Source organism: Gossypium arboreum, chromosome 2 (assembly GCF_025698485.1).
Source record: "Gossypium arboreum isolate Shixiya-1 chromosome 2, ASM2569848v2, whole genome shotgun sequence".
Taxonomy (NCBI): Eukaryota; Viridiplantae; Streptophyta; class Magnoliopsida; order Malvales; family Malvaceae; genus Gossypium; species Gossypium arboreum.
Window position 1 is genome coordinate 583055 of NC_069071.1, and position 18234 is coordinate 601288.

The window sequence follows — 18234 nt, forward strand, 5'->3', positions numbered from 1 at the left end:
TATCATAATTTGATTCGGAATTCGACCCAAAAAATATTCATTTATATATACTTTTAAAGACTCTTAAAAAGAGGATCGGTTCTCTGAAAGCTCCATTTTTCTCATTTGCTTCTTTACAAGAGAACTCCTTTCTTCTTAATCAGGAACAAAATGAATTGATCAACAGAGCTACCAACTAAATCATGCACCAACACCTCTCTCCCTTGGTTGTACTTTGCATATAGATTACATGCTCATTTCATTATACTAATGTGACTTAACTACAAATTATGGTAAAATATGGGAGGGAAGTTGGAACTTTGAGCTTATTTCACTTCTTTCAGGGACTCGATTTCAAGAGGACATGTAATTTCGATTTTGAATCTCAATACATGCAATCCCTTTTCTTATATTCCCATTACGACTTCTTTTAAATTGAACAAAGGGAAGAGTATCTAAAAAAAGTCAAATATTGCATCAAAAGACAAGGACGAATCGAGAATTTTTTTAAAAGGAACGGAATTGTATTATAAAATTTTCTAGAGATCAAAATGTAATTTTATTATGTATTAATTTATAATTCCATATTTTTGAAGGGATTAATTTTTTTCATATTTTAAAAGACAAAATATAATTTAATCGTAATATATTATTTCTAAAAGAATTGAATCGAAAATTACATATTTTATGTTATTATTTGTACAATTAATGTGTAAACGAGATATACATAGAATTATTTAAAATTTAAAAATATATTTTAAATTTTAAAATTTTAACTTTGATTCAATAGGCATTAAAATTTAAATACATTAACATTATTCATGTGTTAATATGTATTAAAATTAAATTATATTTTACTCCTTTACTAAAAAAATAAACAAATTAATCTTTACATTAAATTAAAAAAATTAATCCTTTAGCATATGTATACATATAAATATACAAACATTACATGAAAAAGAATTTTTGGTAAAATGGAGGAAGCAAAAGTTACCCATCTCCCAAACATTCCTTGTACTTAAACCAAAAAAATAAAATAAAATTATAGCACGAAGAAGACGACGAAACCCAACTTCCCTAGAAATCATTATCGTTCTTCAGTCAAACACCACGCTATTGCTTTTGTTTGCATACACAATCAGGTTCTTTCTCTTTTTTATCCCCAGTCTTCTCTTTCAATTTCTTTCAAAATCCCAAAACTTGAAAAAAAAATGAAAAAGAAGATTTTTGGGTTTTGTTTTTAAGATAAAATTGTAATTTTTTTCCTTTCAAGTTTGGATCTTTTTCTTGTTTATGTTAATGGGTTAGGGTTTGATTTTTGTGTTAATAAGTTTGGTGTTTGATCAGCAAAAAAAAGGGTATTTAGTATAGGGTTCTTGTTTGTTGTTGACTTTTTTTCCTGGGTTATTTTCATGTCATTGCTGTTTTCTACGGCTCTTTTAGTTCAGATCGTGGAATTGATCTTTTGATTATGGTAAAGATGATGAATTTGGTAAAAAAATCATGGGTTTTAAATAATATGAAGAATTATGCAAAATTCAATGAATTTGGAGCAAATTTCAGTTTTTTTTTTTGTGAGCTCAAAGAAAGAACATAAAGGAATTTGGAAAAAAAAATTGATGTTGCAAGAGACATGGTAGCCATCTCTAAAAAAGGGTAGTGCTAGCTTGTTAATTGTTAGATGTTAATTGTTGTTATGGCATTTTTAGCTAGCATAATTCGAATGAAATGGTTCGACTGGATTCAGATGTTGTTATTGCTTACTACTGGATTTTGTAAGTTAGCATTCTTATAAGAACTAGAATCTTGCTCGGGGCGTGTAAAACGGTTGGAAAGTGTGGTGGAAATGTCTTTTCAATAGTGGAGTGTAGGTTTGGGGTTTTAGCAAGCATCTTGTTGCTCTTCGTTCTTTAACAATCTGTTCTTTTTTTTAACAATGATGTATTCCGTTTGTGTTTTGGTTAAGCCTTCGTGTTCTTGTACTTTTTCATAATGTAGGAAAGGGTATGGCAGCCGAGGACAATTTGGACTTGTCAACTCTGCAATCTCAGCTTAGTGAAACTCATGAACTGTGGAAGCAGGAGATTGAAAAACGTCGAGGCCAAGTAGACGTGTTGCAAGCCAAAATTATGGAGGTAAAGGCTTCTATACAAGGGTCGGAAGAGGAGTCGAAGAAGGAGTTAGATGTTCTTTGGCGAAGGGTAGAAACTACCGCGACTTTATTGACTTACTTGAAATCAAAAGCAAGAGTAATGGCTGTTCCCGATTTAGCTCATAAATCGTGTGGCATCAAATTATTAGATGGGGTAGGGCTTGTAGATAAAGAAGGTACACCACTATCTAGCTGGTCAAGGAGTGTTGATCTCTCTTCATTCGATTGTTTGGATGATGAAACGTGGATCGGAATTAGTAGACAACAAGGTTCTTTGGATGAAAAAGATGGAGCTTATATCGGTGAATTAATTAAGTCCGTGCAAATGGTCACGGATGTAATGGAAGTTCTTGTTAAGAGGGTCATTATGGCTGAATCCGAAACTGCTCTCGAGAAAGAAAAGGCGAGTTTAGGTCAGGAAGAAATTAAACGGAAAGCGGTCCAAATAGAGAATATGTCTGTGAAGTTAGAAGAGATGGAAAGGTTTGCTCTCGGTACGAATAGTATTCTTAACGAAATGAGACAGAGGGTTGAGGACTTGGTCGAAGAAACTTCGAGACAGAGGCAACGAGCTGCTGAAAACGAACAGGAGCTTACTCTTGTGAAGCAGGATTTCGAGTCCTTGAAATCTTATGTTAGTAGTCTCATTAGTGTAAGAGAAACTCTTCTTTCATCGGAGAAGCAGTTTCAAACCATCGAGCGGCTCTTTGAACGGTCAGTACGATCTTTTAGTTCTTTTTATTTCCCTGATTATGCATGTTCTGATTTTAGGGCTTACATAATTGTAGTTGTGATTTTGATCGTAAGTGCATGATAGGGGCTATTTTCTCAGAATAACTATTAGTATTGTTCTGAACCAGACTAGTTGCAAAGACAACGCAGCTCGAGGGCGAGAAAAAGCAGAAAGAGACTGAAGTTCAGAAGCTTATGGAAGAGAATGTGAGGTTGACCGCACTTCTCGACAAGAAAGAAGCTCAACTTTTGGCCATGAATGAACAATGCAAAGTAATGGCCTTAAGTGCTTCAAATATATGATCAACTTTCTCGCCCTACCGCCTATTGGACCGTACCACCCTGCTGACTCAACAATCAGCCAGAGAACTGTAAGGTGAGACAAGTTGTGCTCTACATAGCCGAATTTGTAACGGAATACTTTCATGGAAGTGTAACACAATGAAGAGTGCAGGGAACTCGAGTTAGTGCTTTGCTTTCGAAAAAAAATCAAACCATTAAGTGTGTGGATGCATATTGTTGTGCTATTAGAACACAAATTTGGTGTACTAATTGCAGAAATTTAAAAATGTCCATCTTTTCTGTATGGGGTAAAAGTCTCACAATGTTAACAGCTGCCGTAGTCGGATGAACTGCCTCATTACTTATCAGAGGGCTAACTGGGCGGATGCTTAGCATTGCTTTTAGACCCTCCAGTTGCGACTTCCTTCATAGAGGGCCTCTCTTTGCCTTTACCTCTTAAGCACCTGTTTGCCAACATAGCAACTTGTATTCGTGTAGTGTTTCCCTCAACAAGCACATGATGGTCGATAATTCTGAATAATTGGTCCTTTTTCAATGTGGAAACGTAATGCATTGCTAGATTCCGCTGTTCTTCCGGCATTTGAAAGCAAAGTGCTTTTCTACCGGTTAGTAACTCCGCAAGGACAACTCTGAAGCTGAACACATCGCTCTTTTCAGCTAACTGGCTTGATTGTAAGTACTGAGTCCAAATAACTGAGCGTCCCTTGCACTGATAGCTCCAAAATCCGAGACTTTTGCAGTGTAATGTTCATCTAAAAGAATGTTAGAAGACTTAATATCTCTATGAATAATAGGAGGATAAGCAGCCGAGTGCAAATATGAGACCCGATGACTGCAATTGTTCATAAAGGGTACCGTTGACTATAAATTCATAAACCAACAAAGGGACTTCCGTCTCTAAACTTCTAAAAAGCTTCAGAACATTTCTATTGTTAACTTGAGAAAGAACAATGACTTCATTACTGAACTGTTCGACTTGACTATGATCTGCAATCATCGATTTTTTAACCGCAACATGGTTATCGCACAATATTCCTTTATAAACCGTCCCCGTGGCCACCTTGGCCTACGGTATTGCTTTCATTGAAGTTGGTTGTTGCCTTGTTTAGCTCTTCTGATGTGAAAATTTTGACTGAAACAGCTCCATTAAACTTTGAAAGCTGTTGTTGTAAGATAATACCCCCATTTAGCAAGAAGAATTTTTCCCTTTGTTTGATGAGCCTTTTAGGCCAAAGTCCCCGATGTATCCATGAAATGGTTAATACCAATACCAGTAGCATTATGCTCCAACCTAGTTTAACATAGAAACAAATTAAACGAGTTACAGAATTTCAACACGTTTGGTATTGTCAAGAAGTGGTGTTGATGAGTTCACAGAGTGAAAGCAGCTCGTTAAGTACCATAACACCATACCCTATAAGCTATAGGTTAATGGTTCGAACTTTACCATGTGCAAATTGTTCTGTTTATTAAAACTTCACCTTTTTAGATCTATTGAGGCGCTCCAATTCTATGAACTCATTACTGCTTCTTAAGGTCCTTTTTTTAGACGCTTATGCTCTTGTTAGAATTGGGAGATAAAACCCGTCACTCGGTCTGTAACCCTCAACAACAAACAATGATAAATTAGATCTTACCCAATGATGTTTGAACTAGACTCGACAAGGCTAGCCGGTCAGATCAAGAATCGGTCCGCAATAATGTTTGAATCAGACTGGACGAGACGCGTACCATTTTGGAGAATAGTTTTAAAATGATTAGATCACAAATCGATACGAACCAATTAAAAAACTGATTGAATCGGGTTTTTATATATATATTTTTAGAATTTTTAATGATTCTTTGATCAAATTGGTTAGACCAACGAACTAGTGGCTAAACTGGTTCGACCATTGGTCCGATTCTAAAAAACATTGCCGGTTTGGAGAAAGTTATTAGATTAGTAGACTTGGGAATCGAAAAGGACCAGTTGAATAGATTTTAAAAAAATAGTTTAATGATTGATTTAATCGAATTGAATGGATTGATTAGACTGACAAACTAATAGTCTGATTAATTTAATCACCGATCTAATTCAAAAAATATTGATACCTAAAAAAGTATTAACAAAAGAAAAGCCACTAATAGGAATACAACCAGTTCCATTTCTTTTGTCATGGCCTTCATATCCATCTTTACAAATGCATTTGAAACTCCCTGGTAAATTTTTGCATATTGCATTATCAACTCGAAATTTCGCACTCATCGATATCAACAACAATGATAAAAAATTCGTAATCGTGATTGCGGACGTAACAAAAATTGACTTTCTTCGACAACATCCGAATCCAGTACATGATCCATTAATCAATTCATCCAACTGGTCACACAATGACACACACCCGGAACTATAACTTTTGTTCCCGGTATATCCCTTCAAGTATCCGTAAGTGTTGCATCCTATGGCCGTGAGCTTGTTTCGGGTGCTCGAGATATTGTAAATCGATAAAGATGACAACGGTATCGTTGTTTCCGGGATTAAGAAAGGGAGCCGTGGAGCTCGGTAACAATCTCGAGCAACCGTGGTTAAGACCCGCAACTGACCTTCGATCGCAATCGGTGATGATCAATTTCATATGTGCTAAGCAAGCTATGGATTCGTCGCAGTGGATGTAAAAGTTGTGGTTTAAAAAACAACCTTCCTTCGTGCTGAAAGGATATGGGATTGTAACGCTGCCGCATTGAGAAGGGCAGCCTTTTTTGACAAACGGTTGAGCTCGTGTCGCCGGTATTACAGTTGCCACCATCATTGCTAACGATACGAGGATGTTTAGTGATATTCATTTTTCAGACAAACAAACAAAGAATCGGAAATGAAGGGTGACAAGAAAAGATGTTGTCATATTGGTTTCAAACATGGTAAAATAGAAAAAAATTGAGATATGTCATAATTTCAAGATATTGTTGCCATTTGCAAGAACTCAATTCACATTATTTTTTTTGTTGGGTTGCCATTTTACAAGGTTAAACTCGAGCTCGGCTCAAAATTCAGATCTCGATTGAATATCTATTTTTAAGCTCGAACTCAGTTAAAGATATCATCGAGCTTGAGCTTGATTAAGTTCATTTATCAATTTTTATACTCAAGCTCAAGCTCAACTCGATAATTAAGCTTAGGGTTAATAATATATACAAGGGTAATAATGTAATCTGATAATATAAACATATGAAAAGCTCGATAAGGCTTGTGAGCCGTTAGAGTCAAGTATTACTAAGCTCGAAGTCGACTCAATCATAGCTCGAGGATGTAATTAGAATGATTAACGTTAACAATTTTACATGAGATTTGACTTATCATTTAACAATTAAATAATGATTTTAGTAACGAAAAGACCTAATTGATATAACCTCGATAGTTTAGGAATGTTTTTAGAATGATTTAAAGTTTATGGAGCAATTTAGAATGAGAGTCATAGTTTGAGGATGTTTTGTGCAATTAACTCTTAAATTAACGATTTTAGTAATGGAAGAACCTTATTGGTATAACATTGATAGTTTGAGGATATAATTAGAATGTTTTAAAAGTTTAGGACCAATTTAGAATGAGTCATAGTTTGGGGACATTTAGTGGAATTAACTCATTTAATTAACCCAAAGAAAATTGAAATTTCTATTTGGGCCCTTTAAAAGGCCATAAAAGGCTTTTATTTTTGGGTTGAATAATGGCAACAAATTTTAATTATTTTAAAGCCCTAAATCCCCAAAATCCAATCTATAAACTCTAATATTCAATTTAAAGGCCCAAATCTCCAAATTCCAATCTAAAAACCCTAATCTTCAACCCCTCCTACCCCTTTTTCACTAAGCTCTCTCTCCCCATCGTCTGCCTCCAAGAGAAGACAGAGAGGTCTCCTCACAACCACCGTAATGGGTCGTGTCATACGAGCTCAACGTAAGGGTGCCGGTTCGGTCTTCAAGGCCCATACCCACCACCGGAAGGGTCCCGCCCGTTTCCGCAGCCTCGACTTCGGTGAACGGAACGGTTACCTCAAAGGTGTCGTCACCGACGTCATTCACGACCCTGGACGTGGCGCTCCGTTAGCCCGCGTCGTTTTCCGCCACCCTTTCCGTTACAAGAAACAGAAGGAATTGTTCGTCGCCGCCGAGGGTATGTACACCGGACAGTTCGTGTATTGTGGTAAGAAAGCTACCCTTGTGGTTGGAAATGTGTTGCCCCTTAGATCTATCCCTGAAGGAGCTGTCGTTTGCAACGTTGAGCACCATGTTGGTGACCGTGGGGTTTTCGCTAGAGCTTCTGGGGATTATGCTATTGTTATTAGTCACAACCCTGATAATGATACCACCAGGTATCTCATTTTTAAGCTGTTTTAACTGTGATTTTGATTTGGGTCTGTTTTACTGTATGTGATGAACTGATGATTTTCTATGCTGCTTTGATTGTTGGTTAGCGCTATTGTTATACATTTTGCTATAGTCTTGGGTTTGATGTGGATATTAGTGCTTAATTGTATGCCTAGCGTATGAGGAAGAACTGTAATGCAATTGTTGGATAAATGTTGCTTGGTTCTTAACTCATGGAATGCAAATTGGGGGATAACACGAGCATCTCTTAAGCAAAAGGATTCTGAATTTGATCCATAACTCGGGTTTTAGCATTAAAAAAAGTATATCTTTAGTTCAAAGTTTCTTATTACAATCCTACATTCGGGTTTCAGATCTATGTGTAGTGTTGAGTATCACTGGCCTTTATATGCGGTAACCTTTGATTGTAAATTGGCCCTATTTATACATTTTGCTATGATCTAAGGCTTGCTGTTGATATCATGAGTACTCTAATGCAATTAGTGTGAAAGACTGCTTAAAATGAAAAATGCATTCAGAACGATATGTAGTGTTGAGTATTACAGGCCTTTATATGTGATGATTTTCTATATTTCTTTTATTGTTGATTAGCCCTATTTATGCATTTTGCTATAATCTAAGGCTTACGGTTGATATACATGCTTGATCGTATGCCTAGTTTACGAGAAAGGATTGTAATGCAATTAGTAGGTGAAGGTTGCTTAAAATGAAAAATGCATCTCTTAAAGCATATCGGTAGTGTTTAGTTGAGTATTACTTGTCTATACATGTTAAATTTCACTGTCTTGTTGGTGCCTGCGTGTTTCGATGATAATTTTTGCTTAACCTTGAAATTAGATTGGTAGTGCTTAATTATAGATGGACATTGGTGGAAGTTCGGAGTAATTAGCTGTTCTAGCAATGACCTTTTGGCCTTTAATCTTTACAGGATCAAGCTTCCATCTGGTTCTAAGAAGATTGTTCCAAGTGGCTGTCGTGCGATGATTGGCCAAGTTGCAGGTGGTGGTAGGACTGAGAAACCTCTCCTCAAGGCTGGTAATGCTTATCACAAGTTTAGAGTGAAGAGGAACTGCTGGCCTAAGGTGCGTGGTGTAGCTATGAACCCTGTTGAGCATCCCCATGGAGGTGGTAACCATCAACACATCGGTCATGCTAGTACTGTTAGGCGTGATGCTCCTCCTGGACAGAAAGTTGGTCTTATTGCTGCTAGGAGAACTGGTAGGCTCAGAGGACAAGCTGCTGCTACTGCTGCCAAAGCTGACAAGGCTTAGGCTTAGGATATTACTTGCTGTAATTTTAGTTCTTTTGGTCTTCAGATTTTACATTCAAGAGTATTTAAGACCTTTATGCTTGAAAATGTGTTTGAATTATCAGATATTGGTACTGTTTTGAGTTGTTTGAGCAATGATTTTGTTTTTGATTCGGATTTTTACCCATGTTTTTGGTATTTGTTGTTTTCGGTTTTTACCCCTGTTTTATGTTCGAGTTTTTTGAATCGAGTTATTAGGTATGAATTATTTTGGATTTTGGTATCTTCAAGTTCAAAGTTATTTTGAGCTACTTATATGGAACATTTTATGGTCAAAGGCTCGAGTCAGTTCAGATTGTGTTTGATAATAGAGACCGATTTTCGAGTGACAAGTCTGGTGGTGTTGAATTTCTAATTAAGCCAAGTGCTACACCCTGAGAAGCCTTTAATGAAGGCATACCATAGTATCTATATTCAAAGCTTAATGCAAGTACACAAAATAACTAAAATCTCAAAGAAGTGTTTAATGGTAAAAGAATATGTCAATTATGTACGGATGAGACAATTTTAAGTGTCACTCTAATTTGTCTTCTATAGGTATTGAACTTTGATTTGTAGGTTCAACTCTTTGATTTGCTGTCAAGTTTGCAGTGGCAACTGCGAATGGCTTGATGGACGATCGAAGAGGTTCTGGCCCCTCCGCGGCAATTCTCTTGCACAATGAGTCACAATTGCTAAGCACTTCAGTTAACCTTCCTTTAAGATCCCCAAGCTCCACTTGCAATGTGTGAACTACATTCATTATACAAAGATATAATTACTTGAGATTTTAAAGAGAAATCATCAGATTTTTCAAAATGTTTAGCCATACGAGAGGAAAGTCGAATTACCTTCTGAGAAATGTTGTGAAGTTGTCTTCATCGTGGAAACTGAGTAATTAAAACGTTGGAGAAGTTTAACTGCCAAAGCATCTGCAACTTCTATTTTGTTTTCTATCTCTTCCTGCAATTAATGAAATGTCCCAAACGTATACATTTGAACAACAAAAAGGGACTGTGTATACTTAATTCTTCATAAAATCGAAATAATGGAAAAAACTTCTGTCTTGATATGAACTTGATATAAAATAATGGAACATAGAATTAAAAAAACGATCCACAACAGAAGTAATCTACCCTATGATGTTGCAACAACTGTTCTCGTACTTGTAAATTTATGGCAGATATGGCACACCTGTTTCTTGCTAATCTCTCGAGCCTTCTCCTCCTGCCAATCACGATACATTGAGAAAAGCTCCAGCAACACCTTCGGATTCACAGTACCTATTTTGATGGTCCAAAAGAAATAATGTAAAGCCAGGGAAAAAAGCTATTGACAACCATAGAACAAAATCAGAAAATACTTAGCACTTCAAGAGTGTACCAAATTACCATAATTTCTGAAAAAGTAATTAAGGTTTTTTTTTACCCTCCAACATTAATTAACTTTTATCTTCTTCTTTTCCATCTATTTTTAACTTTATGCATATGCGTTTCCCCCGGAAATACACTTATTTAGGTATATGCATAACAAGGTGATTAAAAAGCAATCTATACCCGATACACCATTGTTGCACTCATCATCTCATCCCTAAAACAACACTAAGCAAATAGACAAACAAGTGAATAGAAGCCTTTAATGAATGCGAAGTCAAGAACACGTGGATGCAAATCTAATGGGGCTTAAACCGGGAATGACACTCCTAATAGCTATACAACATATACAGTACATAGCTGCATAAAGAACCTGTCCTGTATAAATACCATTGAACCTAATGGATCACTCCGATACCACTCCCTTGGGTAAGCTAGTCTAATTATTCTTAGCTCCTTGGCTTCCTTATGAACTCGATAACTGGTAAAAGCTTAGCTCAGGCTCAGCCAAGTATGAAGTTATAAATTAACAATGTTTGATGACTGGTATAACGAGATCTTACCAGCCAAAACATTCATCAGGCAGAAAAAGTCTCCAATGAGATGAAATCACAAGGTTAGATGACTGATGTACTGTAATCTTACAAGTATACACATTAATCAGAAAAGAAAAAGGCTCCAATGACTGAAACTCAGCATTTCACTATGAATAAAGTCGTAAGCCACAACAGTCTAATGTTAGCCAATTTCTTCATATATAGGATTCGAGCAAAAAATTTGAATCCAATTATAAATTTTGCAAAGTACTATCAGTTTCACTTCAAGGCTCAAACAGAAAAGGATCATCTTTCTGGGTTTTATCAACCAAAAAACCCTAATACACTGATATAAACTATAAAGCAAGCAAAACCTTGAGCCGAAGATGATGATGGTTTTCTCACTAAAATGTCAGTTAAGCTACCCTCCGTCGGCGGCGCCGTCAGTATCGGAGACGTCTACAATTCACAAAAGAAACCGTCAAATCCCTTAGCTTTTAACGGTGACATAATAATTCATAAAACAAAGAATAAAAAAGAACTTACAATTTTAAGGGATTTGAGCTTCTCTAAAACGGGATCGATTGTTTCCGATCGCTTTGAAATTGTACTGATTTGATCGCTCGAACTCTTCATTGCCCAATAATAATAATAATCAATGTTAACAGAAATTAAAGCTATAAACAAAATCCAGCTGAAGAAAATTTTCGAAAACTGTCGAGAAAAATTGAAAACTTACCGATGAAGAACCTAGTAGGGCAGATTCAGAGGCACCCATTGCTGCAAGCTTCAATTTTTTTTTTTTTTTTTAAACTCTCAGAGGTGCACTTCGATAACTACTTCAACTGAAAATCCACACGTGTTTAATTCCTTTTTTTTCACACGAGTCGGGTTAACGGAGGGTAATAGGTTAACTTAAAATCTTGTAATTTTTTAAGGGGTAAAAGAAGAATTTTTCATTTTTAAGTTCGGTCAGGTAAAAGTATTATAGAAGCCCCTGAATTAGTAGTCGGTTTGTATTTTCCCCCTTTGCTTAAAAATTGGGTAAATTAGTCCCTCTATATTAGATCAAAGAATAAATTGGTCATTTTGTTAAAAATTTCATATTTCTACTATTAAAAATTGGTCCACTTACGTCAGCATGAGGCACACATGACACGCTACGCGTTACTCTCTAGTTATTTTGTAGCCATGTCGGTTTTTAATAATATAAATAGATAAATTTTTTAACAAAAATTATCAATTTAGTTATTGATCTAATATATATAGATTAATTTATTTTTTAAAATAAATAAGAGTAAAATATAATCTAACTTTTAATCCTCGGCCAAATTCCTTCTCTCTTTGAATGCAACAATGACATATTAGCACAAAGGAGATGTGGAATGGGGATGCCAAAGGATGTAGAGATATGGAGAAAGGAGAAGGGAAAATGGAAATTGTGGAATATTTATAAAATTTTAATTAAATAAATGGTAAAATTATAGTTTAGTCCTCTAAAAATGATAAAATTTTAATTCAATTCTTCTAAAAATTATAAAGATAAATACCAAAAAAATGTTAAATTTGCATTTTAACGCTCATATAAATATATAACTCAATCTTCACCATGAAAAGAAACTCTAACTTGACCCCCTCGTTATGGATATAAAGGATCTCCTTGACTAAACTCTCTCGATGTATTGAAATAGCTAGTCCTGTTATCATTTACAAGTACTTGGAAATTGATAGTAGAGAGGGAGGCCACGACCCTTTGAATCCACTAAAAGGGAAAGCTCGTAATTTAGCACTCAATATTTACATTTTTTTTCTTCAATTTTACTCTTATTTTTTTCTTTCTTTAAGTTAAATTTGATCAATAACATTTTTAAAATTAGTTAATTTTTTTTTAAATTAAAAGCTAACTAAAATATTAATTTTTTAACGATGTTGACGTAACAACTCACGTGACAACTCACGTATACTTTATCTTGACATGACATTAGTTGTCTTATATGCTATGTCAACAAACAATTTAAAATTTATTAAAATAATCAAAAATAAAAATAAATTCAAAATTCAAAAATATAAAAATTTATAAAATTTCAAAAGAATTAACATGAAATACATGTGAATTATCATGTCTTATTTGTAATGTTTAAAATTTAACATTTTAACCAATATTTTATTAAAAACAACAATTCAAAATTTTTTAAAAGATTATTGGTCAAATTTATTTTTTAAAATTAAATACTAAATTTAATTAATTTAAATAAAAATCAAATTAACAAAAATATAAAGAGATAATGCAATATAGTTATTTGATGAATAAAGTTAAACATCTTTGTTGGTCAAATATGGTGGCAAAAATAAAAGATGAAATGTCATTTCTCATTGAAATGTCTGTATCTGTTTATTTCTAATAGAAAAAAAATACATTTTATAGTATTTCAATTATTCAATAAATAAATAAAAATATTTTTATATATTATTTTTAAGCTATTTTAAATATAAAATATTTATTTTATATTATAAAAATTAAAATAAATTATAAATTAATTAAAATTAAAACTTTGTATTAAAAATTGTACGAAGCTCGAATCGAGGTATGTATAATTTCTTTGATTAAAATTAAAATTGATAAAATATTATACTCTTAAAAAAGAATTAGATTCGAACTTTAAAGGCGGTATTATTAAAAAAAATATCTATAAATTCTGAACATAAACTATAAAAACGGGTATAAAAAAAAAAAAAAAAAGAAAGAATGGGGAGGCATGCATGGCTATCGCATGCGAGACAAGCTATGGGGCCACTATGTTCACGCATTAACTAAAACCTTTGATAATTCAAATCAATCAAAAAAAAATTAAAAGAATCAATCAAATTTGTTTCTTTCCTAAAAATGTGTAATTATTTTAATATATTCGTCTTTTGTTTTTACTATGCATTTTTTAGTAAAATATTGGAAATCGTGTTGTATTTTATTTTTTTATTAAAAAAATAAATTAGTTCGTATATATTAAACCAAATAATAAATTAGTTTTTCTGTTAAAAATTTTATCTATTATTATTGTTAAAAACTAATTTCTATATATTCACGTAAGATACATGTGGTTGTCACATCTCACTGTCTGATTATTCTGTCAACTATGTCAGTTTTTAACAGTACAAATAAATGAAACTTTAAATATTAATCTAATGTATGGGGATAAATTTGCCCATTTTTAAGTATAGAAAGCAAAATATAATTCGACTTCTAGTATAAGAACTTTCATAGTACTTTTACTGTATTATTTTGAAGTTCGAATTGTTTCAATACAACTAATACATTTAATTCAACTTATAAGAATTCTTCGGCATCAAACAAAAGATTCCAGGATTGTGCTAACGAGGCCTTAGAATTATTGACAAAGGATGAAGTCATAAAACTATTTACTTTTTTAGATTTGAATCTTTTCTTTTTTGGTGAATTATAAGCGGAGGGCAAAGTCTTAAGCAATTAGCTTGACTCGAATTCAGGGCGCACCTAAAATTGTGAATACCCTAACCATCAAACTAGTTTAAAGGATTATTATTAATTAGCCATATAAACATTAATATCTATATTAATACAAAAATAATTGAATGGTTTACTTTGGAATTGCATGCAAATAGCTAGAATGATAGTTTTCTTCACTAATTTCACAACCAAATTTTTACAAAATTTAAAAAATGTATCATTACCCATCAAGCTTTATAATATACTAAAACCAATATAAGCACTTTCATTTATCAAATAAGCAGATTCCAATATCTGAACTCAATAACTCATTCAACTTATTCCCTTCTTCATCTCCACCATTATTACTACACTGCAACAACAGCACCGCCATATCTGATATTTCACCATTTGTATCAGCTCCAAAGCTCGAACCACCTTCATCACCACCACCGTATCTAATCTCTTGACTCAGCTGAGAAGCTACAAACTTGTCGAGGTCTCTCCAATCAGTCACTTCCTTAGTGTTTGGCAGCTTCTTTATTAATGGCATTGAAGGGCTCTCTAGTTGAGGAAGCTGTAGGAACTGATCATAGTGATCGATAAAATTCAAATTGTTTGCCACTATTATCTCTTGTTTAAAATTCTGGGTTTGTCTTGAAATGTCAGCTAGTGGATCAAAAATGGCGGAACTGGTAATCCCACTTGGTTCATCCTGGAAAATGGTCGTGTCCCACCCTTGGATGGTCTTGCTTTGGCTACTAGTTCTCTTCTTAAATGCTCGACAAACCACCCATCCTTCCTCCTGCAAGAAGTTTGAAAGTTTAGAGACTAAATTATAAATACACAAAGAGAATAAGGAGTTGAAGCATAAAGTTTTCTTGTTTCACGAAAGGTTAATTGCACACGGAGTCCCTAAACTATGGACTAGGTTCTAAATTGGTCCTAGGTTGAGAACCCAACGTAGTAGTACAATTTCAATTAAGTTCTTATGTTTATCCACGCCCCTAGTTATTTCTTTCTTTTTAACACAATAGTCAATCTAAACTATCCATGCGATAGGCATATCAAGTGTTTTAAATATGTTCAATACTATATTTGAACTAAAATTTAACGCTTAAGTTGATGGAATTACTGATGACCAATCTAAAACCGAGACTAAAATTTAGAAATATTTGATCTAATCAACCTTTTTTAGTTTTCAAATGTGTTTTTGAGGTAGATATTATAGCAATGGTGGTGGCTATATGAATGCTATACAGGAGAAATGGAATTTCTCTTTTCAAAAAAAAAAATGGGCCATGCTGGAAAGTTAGACTAATCATCTTTTTTGACCTAGAAATCATATTATGTTAGACATTTAAGCAAAAAAAAAAAAAGTTGCTTCCTTTTCTCATATAAATTGAATAGTGGGTAAATTACAAAATAAGTCCTAAAAAATATTAGGTTATATATATATTTTCTCATGGCGTGTAAGTTAATATAGAAATTATAAACACTATACATACCATATGTTTTTCAATTTTAAAAAATCCTTCACTTATTTAGTTAATTAATAACCCCCAAAATATTTGTGACTAAATCACAAAAAAAGAAACTTATAGACCCTCGGAAAATAAATTTTCCCTGAAAAAATAAACACCAACTATTTCGTCACAAAAAAGCTAGGGTTCTAATCATCTTGTCCTAATAAAGGGAAGAGACTTCAAAATACTTTTTGTTTCGTGACTGATGGTCAATATTTATACACTATAAGTATACATATATGTTACGTCTGTGTGTGTGTGCGTGTATGTAAATGCTTACCCGGGGAGGGCCATTCTCATCGGATTCGAGCCTATATTCATGTATGATCCAATCTGTTTTTTGCCCGGTCGGAGCCCTTCCTTTGTAGAAGACCAAGGTCTTCCTCATCCCGATCAACCTCGATTTATCGTAAACTGCCTTGTCTCGTCCCGTTGCTTTCCAGAAACCGGCAACAGTCGCTCTATTAGTCCTCGTTCCAGTCGGATACTTCTTGTCCTTGTGGCTGAAAAAATACCACTCGTTTTGCTCCTCGTACCCGATCCGACACCTCTCTACATTCCAATCACCAATATCCAACTCTTTACATAAAATCATGAAAACCCTAAAAGGAGAAATAAAATTGAAGTGTGGGATGGTGTTTTGTACCTTGAAGGTCCCATGGTTCGATCCTATACAGATCGATGTCTCTTATAACATCGAGATCGATCTTCTTCGATGCAATTTTCTTCCTCAGATAGTAGCCGACAAGCTCTTCGTCAGTCGGGTGGAACCGGAACCCGGGTGGGACACATGACTCCATTGATCCACAATATTAACTCACCACTAACAATCCACTCTTTTATAGCTTCTTCACCCCTAAATCATAATTAGAAAAAAGTTGAAAAAAATAATGAAAAGTTTCTCCAAGTTGACAAGCATTGTATTCATAGAAATGTATATGTATATGTATAATCAATAGTGGTTAACTTTAAAACCCTCTTAGAAGCAAAATTAAGGCATGGTTATAAAACAAAATTAAACCTATTGTTTCATAGATTAAAAAACTAGAAGATGTGAAAATGGAAAAAGGCAAAAAAAGGAAAAAAAAATACATGAGGGGTGTGTTTGTTAAGAGAACACTTGGAAGGGACAACTAGATGTTTGAGCTAATGATGTTGTCTTGTGTTGGTGAATGGTGGAAATGATGTATCAAGAACGGGGTTTTTATAAAAAAAAAACTTGTTAAATTATGATTTTGGTACCTCTATTATGCTCAACTTTGAGTAAGAACGAATTTTTTTTAAGAAAAATCCATGTCTCAAAGTGTTCAACTATTCTAGCCACCTAAAAGTATTATAAAAGTAGAAGAATCAAATTTATATTAAACTAAAATGCAATTATAAGCAACGTAGAAAGGGTGTAATAAAAAGGGTTTGAAACAAACAAAAATTACTCTTTGAGAGTAGAATATAAATTAATAAGTTTGGGATTTTCGAGTTTTTCCATGATCTGATTTGAAAAAGTTGAAAAAATAATTTTAACCCTTAAATTTGGTAACTAAACATGGTAACTAAGTCTATTTTGGTTCAAGAACTTGGATTTCATAAGGATTTGATGATATAACACATATCAAAGCGTGAAGTTTAGAGATTAAAATGGACTTAAATGTCAAATTTAGTGACTAGAAGTTATATTAACCCTAAAAAGTTGTATAAATGGAACAAGGGGGATGACGTTATCACAATTAAGCATGCGTTTGGTTTGAAAGAGAGACCATAAAAAAATGAGAAGCTTTTTCTCGACAGAACACAGTTTTCCATCGGATCAAAACCTGACAAAAGTGAAAAGAGATTTTAAAGAAAAAAAAAACCCCGACTCCACTTTCACTTATCAGTTGCAGAAGTTATTGTCTCATTGTAAATGAAAGGCCACTGTCAAACTTTTATCTGTTTGTCGAGAATTCCCATAACACAAAAACTGACCTAAAATCAGAAAAAATAGTTTCTGGGTTTTTGCTGTATATAGTTTTTCATACATTCAAATCCAAAACATGACACTCTGAACTGATTATATTCTGGTTTTTTAAGGTTATAATGTCAATGGCATTCATGTTTTCATAGGGAAAATCAGACCAGTTAAGATCTTGTAAGATTTCAGACCAGTTAAGGATTATCTTCTGTATATACTCTAACATTACCAAATGGTGACATGACACGAACACGATACTAAATGAAAAGAATATTGTCTTGAAAAGATTGAGTTTTCTTTTTCATGCAGAAATGTAGAAGCTTACCTCGAGTTTATTAACTGGCGGTCGTGTTTCGAGTTTGAGAGACAAAGAAGAAATGAAGAAGAAGAAGACAAAAGGGAAGGGAATTGAAGAATAGAGAGACAAAAATGGAGGAGTGAAATGAAGAGAATATATAAAAGGGATGGGGAGGGAAAGGACCGCTCTATATTGCGCATGGGGGTTGATTGATGGCACTCCCCATTTGGCTTACGTCAATGCATAGCTAAATTAGTTTTTAGTTAAAAAGGGTAAA

At 33.9% G+C, this 18234-nt stretch overlaps 4 protein-coding genes and 1 pseudogene across 5 annotated transcripts; 2 read left to right on the plus strand and 3 right to left on the minus strand.

Annotated features, from left to right (window-relative positions):
- The first annotated feature begins 914 nt into the window (after positions 1-914).
- Positions 915-3449, plus strand: LOC108482252 (uncharacterized). Of its 2 annotated transcripts, none has more exons than XM_053023369.1 (3): positions 915-1232; positions 1978-2845; positions 2992-3449. In XM_053023369.1, the coding sequence occupies exons 2-3, from the start codon at positions 1986-1988 to the stop codon at positions 3164-3166; spliced, it is 1035 nt and encodes a 344-aa protein (XP_052879329.1). In that variant the 5' UTR covers positions 915-1232; positions 1978-1985; the 3' UTR covers positions 3167-3449. The 2 variants fall into 2 exon arrangements, with proteins under 2 accessions (XP_052879329.1, XP_017640861.1); XM_017785372.2 differs by having other exon boundaries at positions 915-1121.
- Positions 3450-3518: 69 nt separating this feature from the next.
- LOC108479730 (wall-associated receptor kinase 5-like) lies at positions 3519-5955 on the minus strand (annotated as a pseudogene).
- Positions 5956-6957: 1002 nt separating this feature from the next.
- On the plus strand, positions 6958-8960 carry LOC108482269 (60S ribosomal protein L8-3). Its single transcript, XM_017785396.2, has 2 exons — positions 6958-7512; positions 8457-8960. Exons 1-2 carry the CDS (start codon positions 7073-7075, stop codon positions 8797-8799), a joined length of 783 nt encoding a protein of 260 aa, XP_017640885.1. The 5' UTR covers positions 6958-7072; the 3' UTR covers positions 8800-8960.
- A 261-nt stretch (positions 8961-9221) lies between these two features.
- Positions 9222-11623, minus strand: LOC108482277 (uncharacterized). Its single transcript, XM_017785406.2, has 6 exons — positions 11465-11623; positions 11272-11355; positions 11100-11184; positions 10011-10099; positions 9668-9779; positions 9222-9569 (listed from the first exon to the last, which is right to left on the minus strand). Exons 1-6 carry the CDS (start codon positions 11501-11503, stop codon positions 9352-9354), a joined length of 627 nt encoding a protein of 208 aa, XP_017640895.1. The 5' UTR covers positions 11504-11623; the 3' UTR covers positions 9222-9351.
- A 2735-nt stretch (positions 11624-14358) lies between these two features.
- LOC108482261 (NAC domain-containing protein 37-like) lies at positions 14359-18112 on the minus strand. The gene is made up of 4 exons (XM_017785382.2): positions 17985-18112; positions 16358-16567; positions 15992-16263; positions 14359-14990 (listed from the first exon to the last, which is right to left on the minus strand). Exons 2-4 carry the CDS (start codon positions 16509-16511, stop codon positions 14472-14474), a joined length of 945 nt encoding a protein of 314 aa, XP_017640871.1. The 5' UTR covers positions 16512-16567; positions 17985-18112; the 3' UTR covers positions 14359-14471.
- Between the last annotated feature and the right edge of the window lie 122 nt (positions 18113-18234).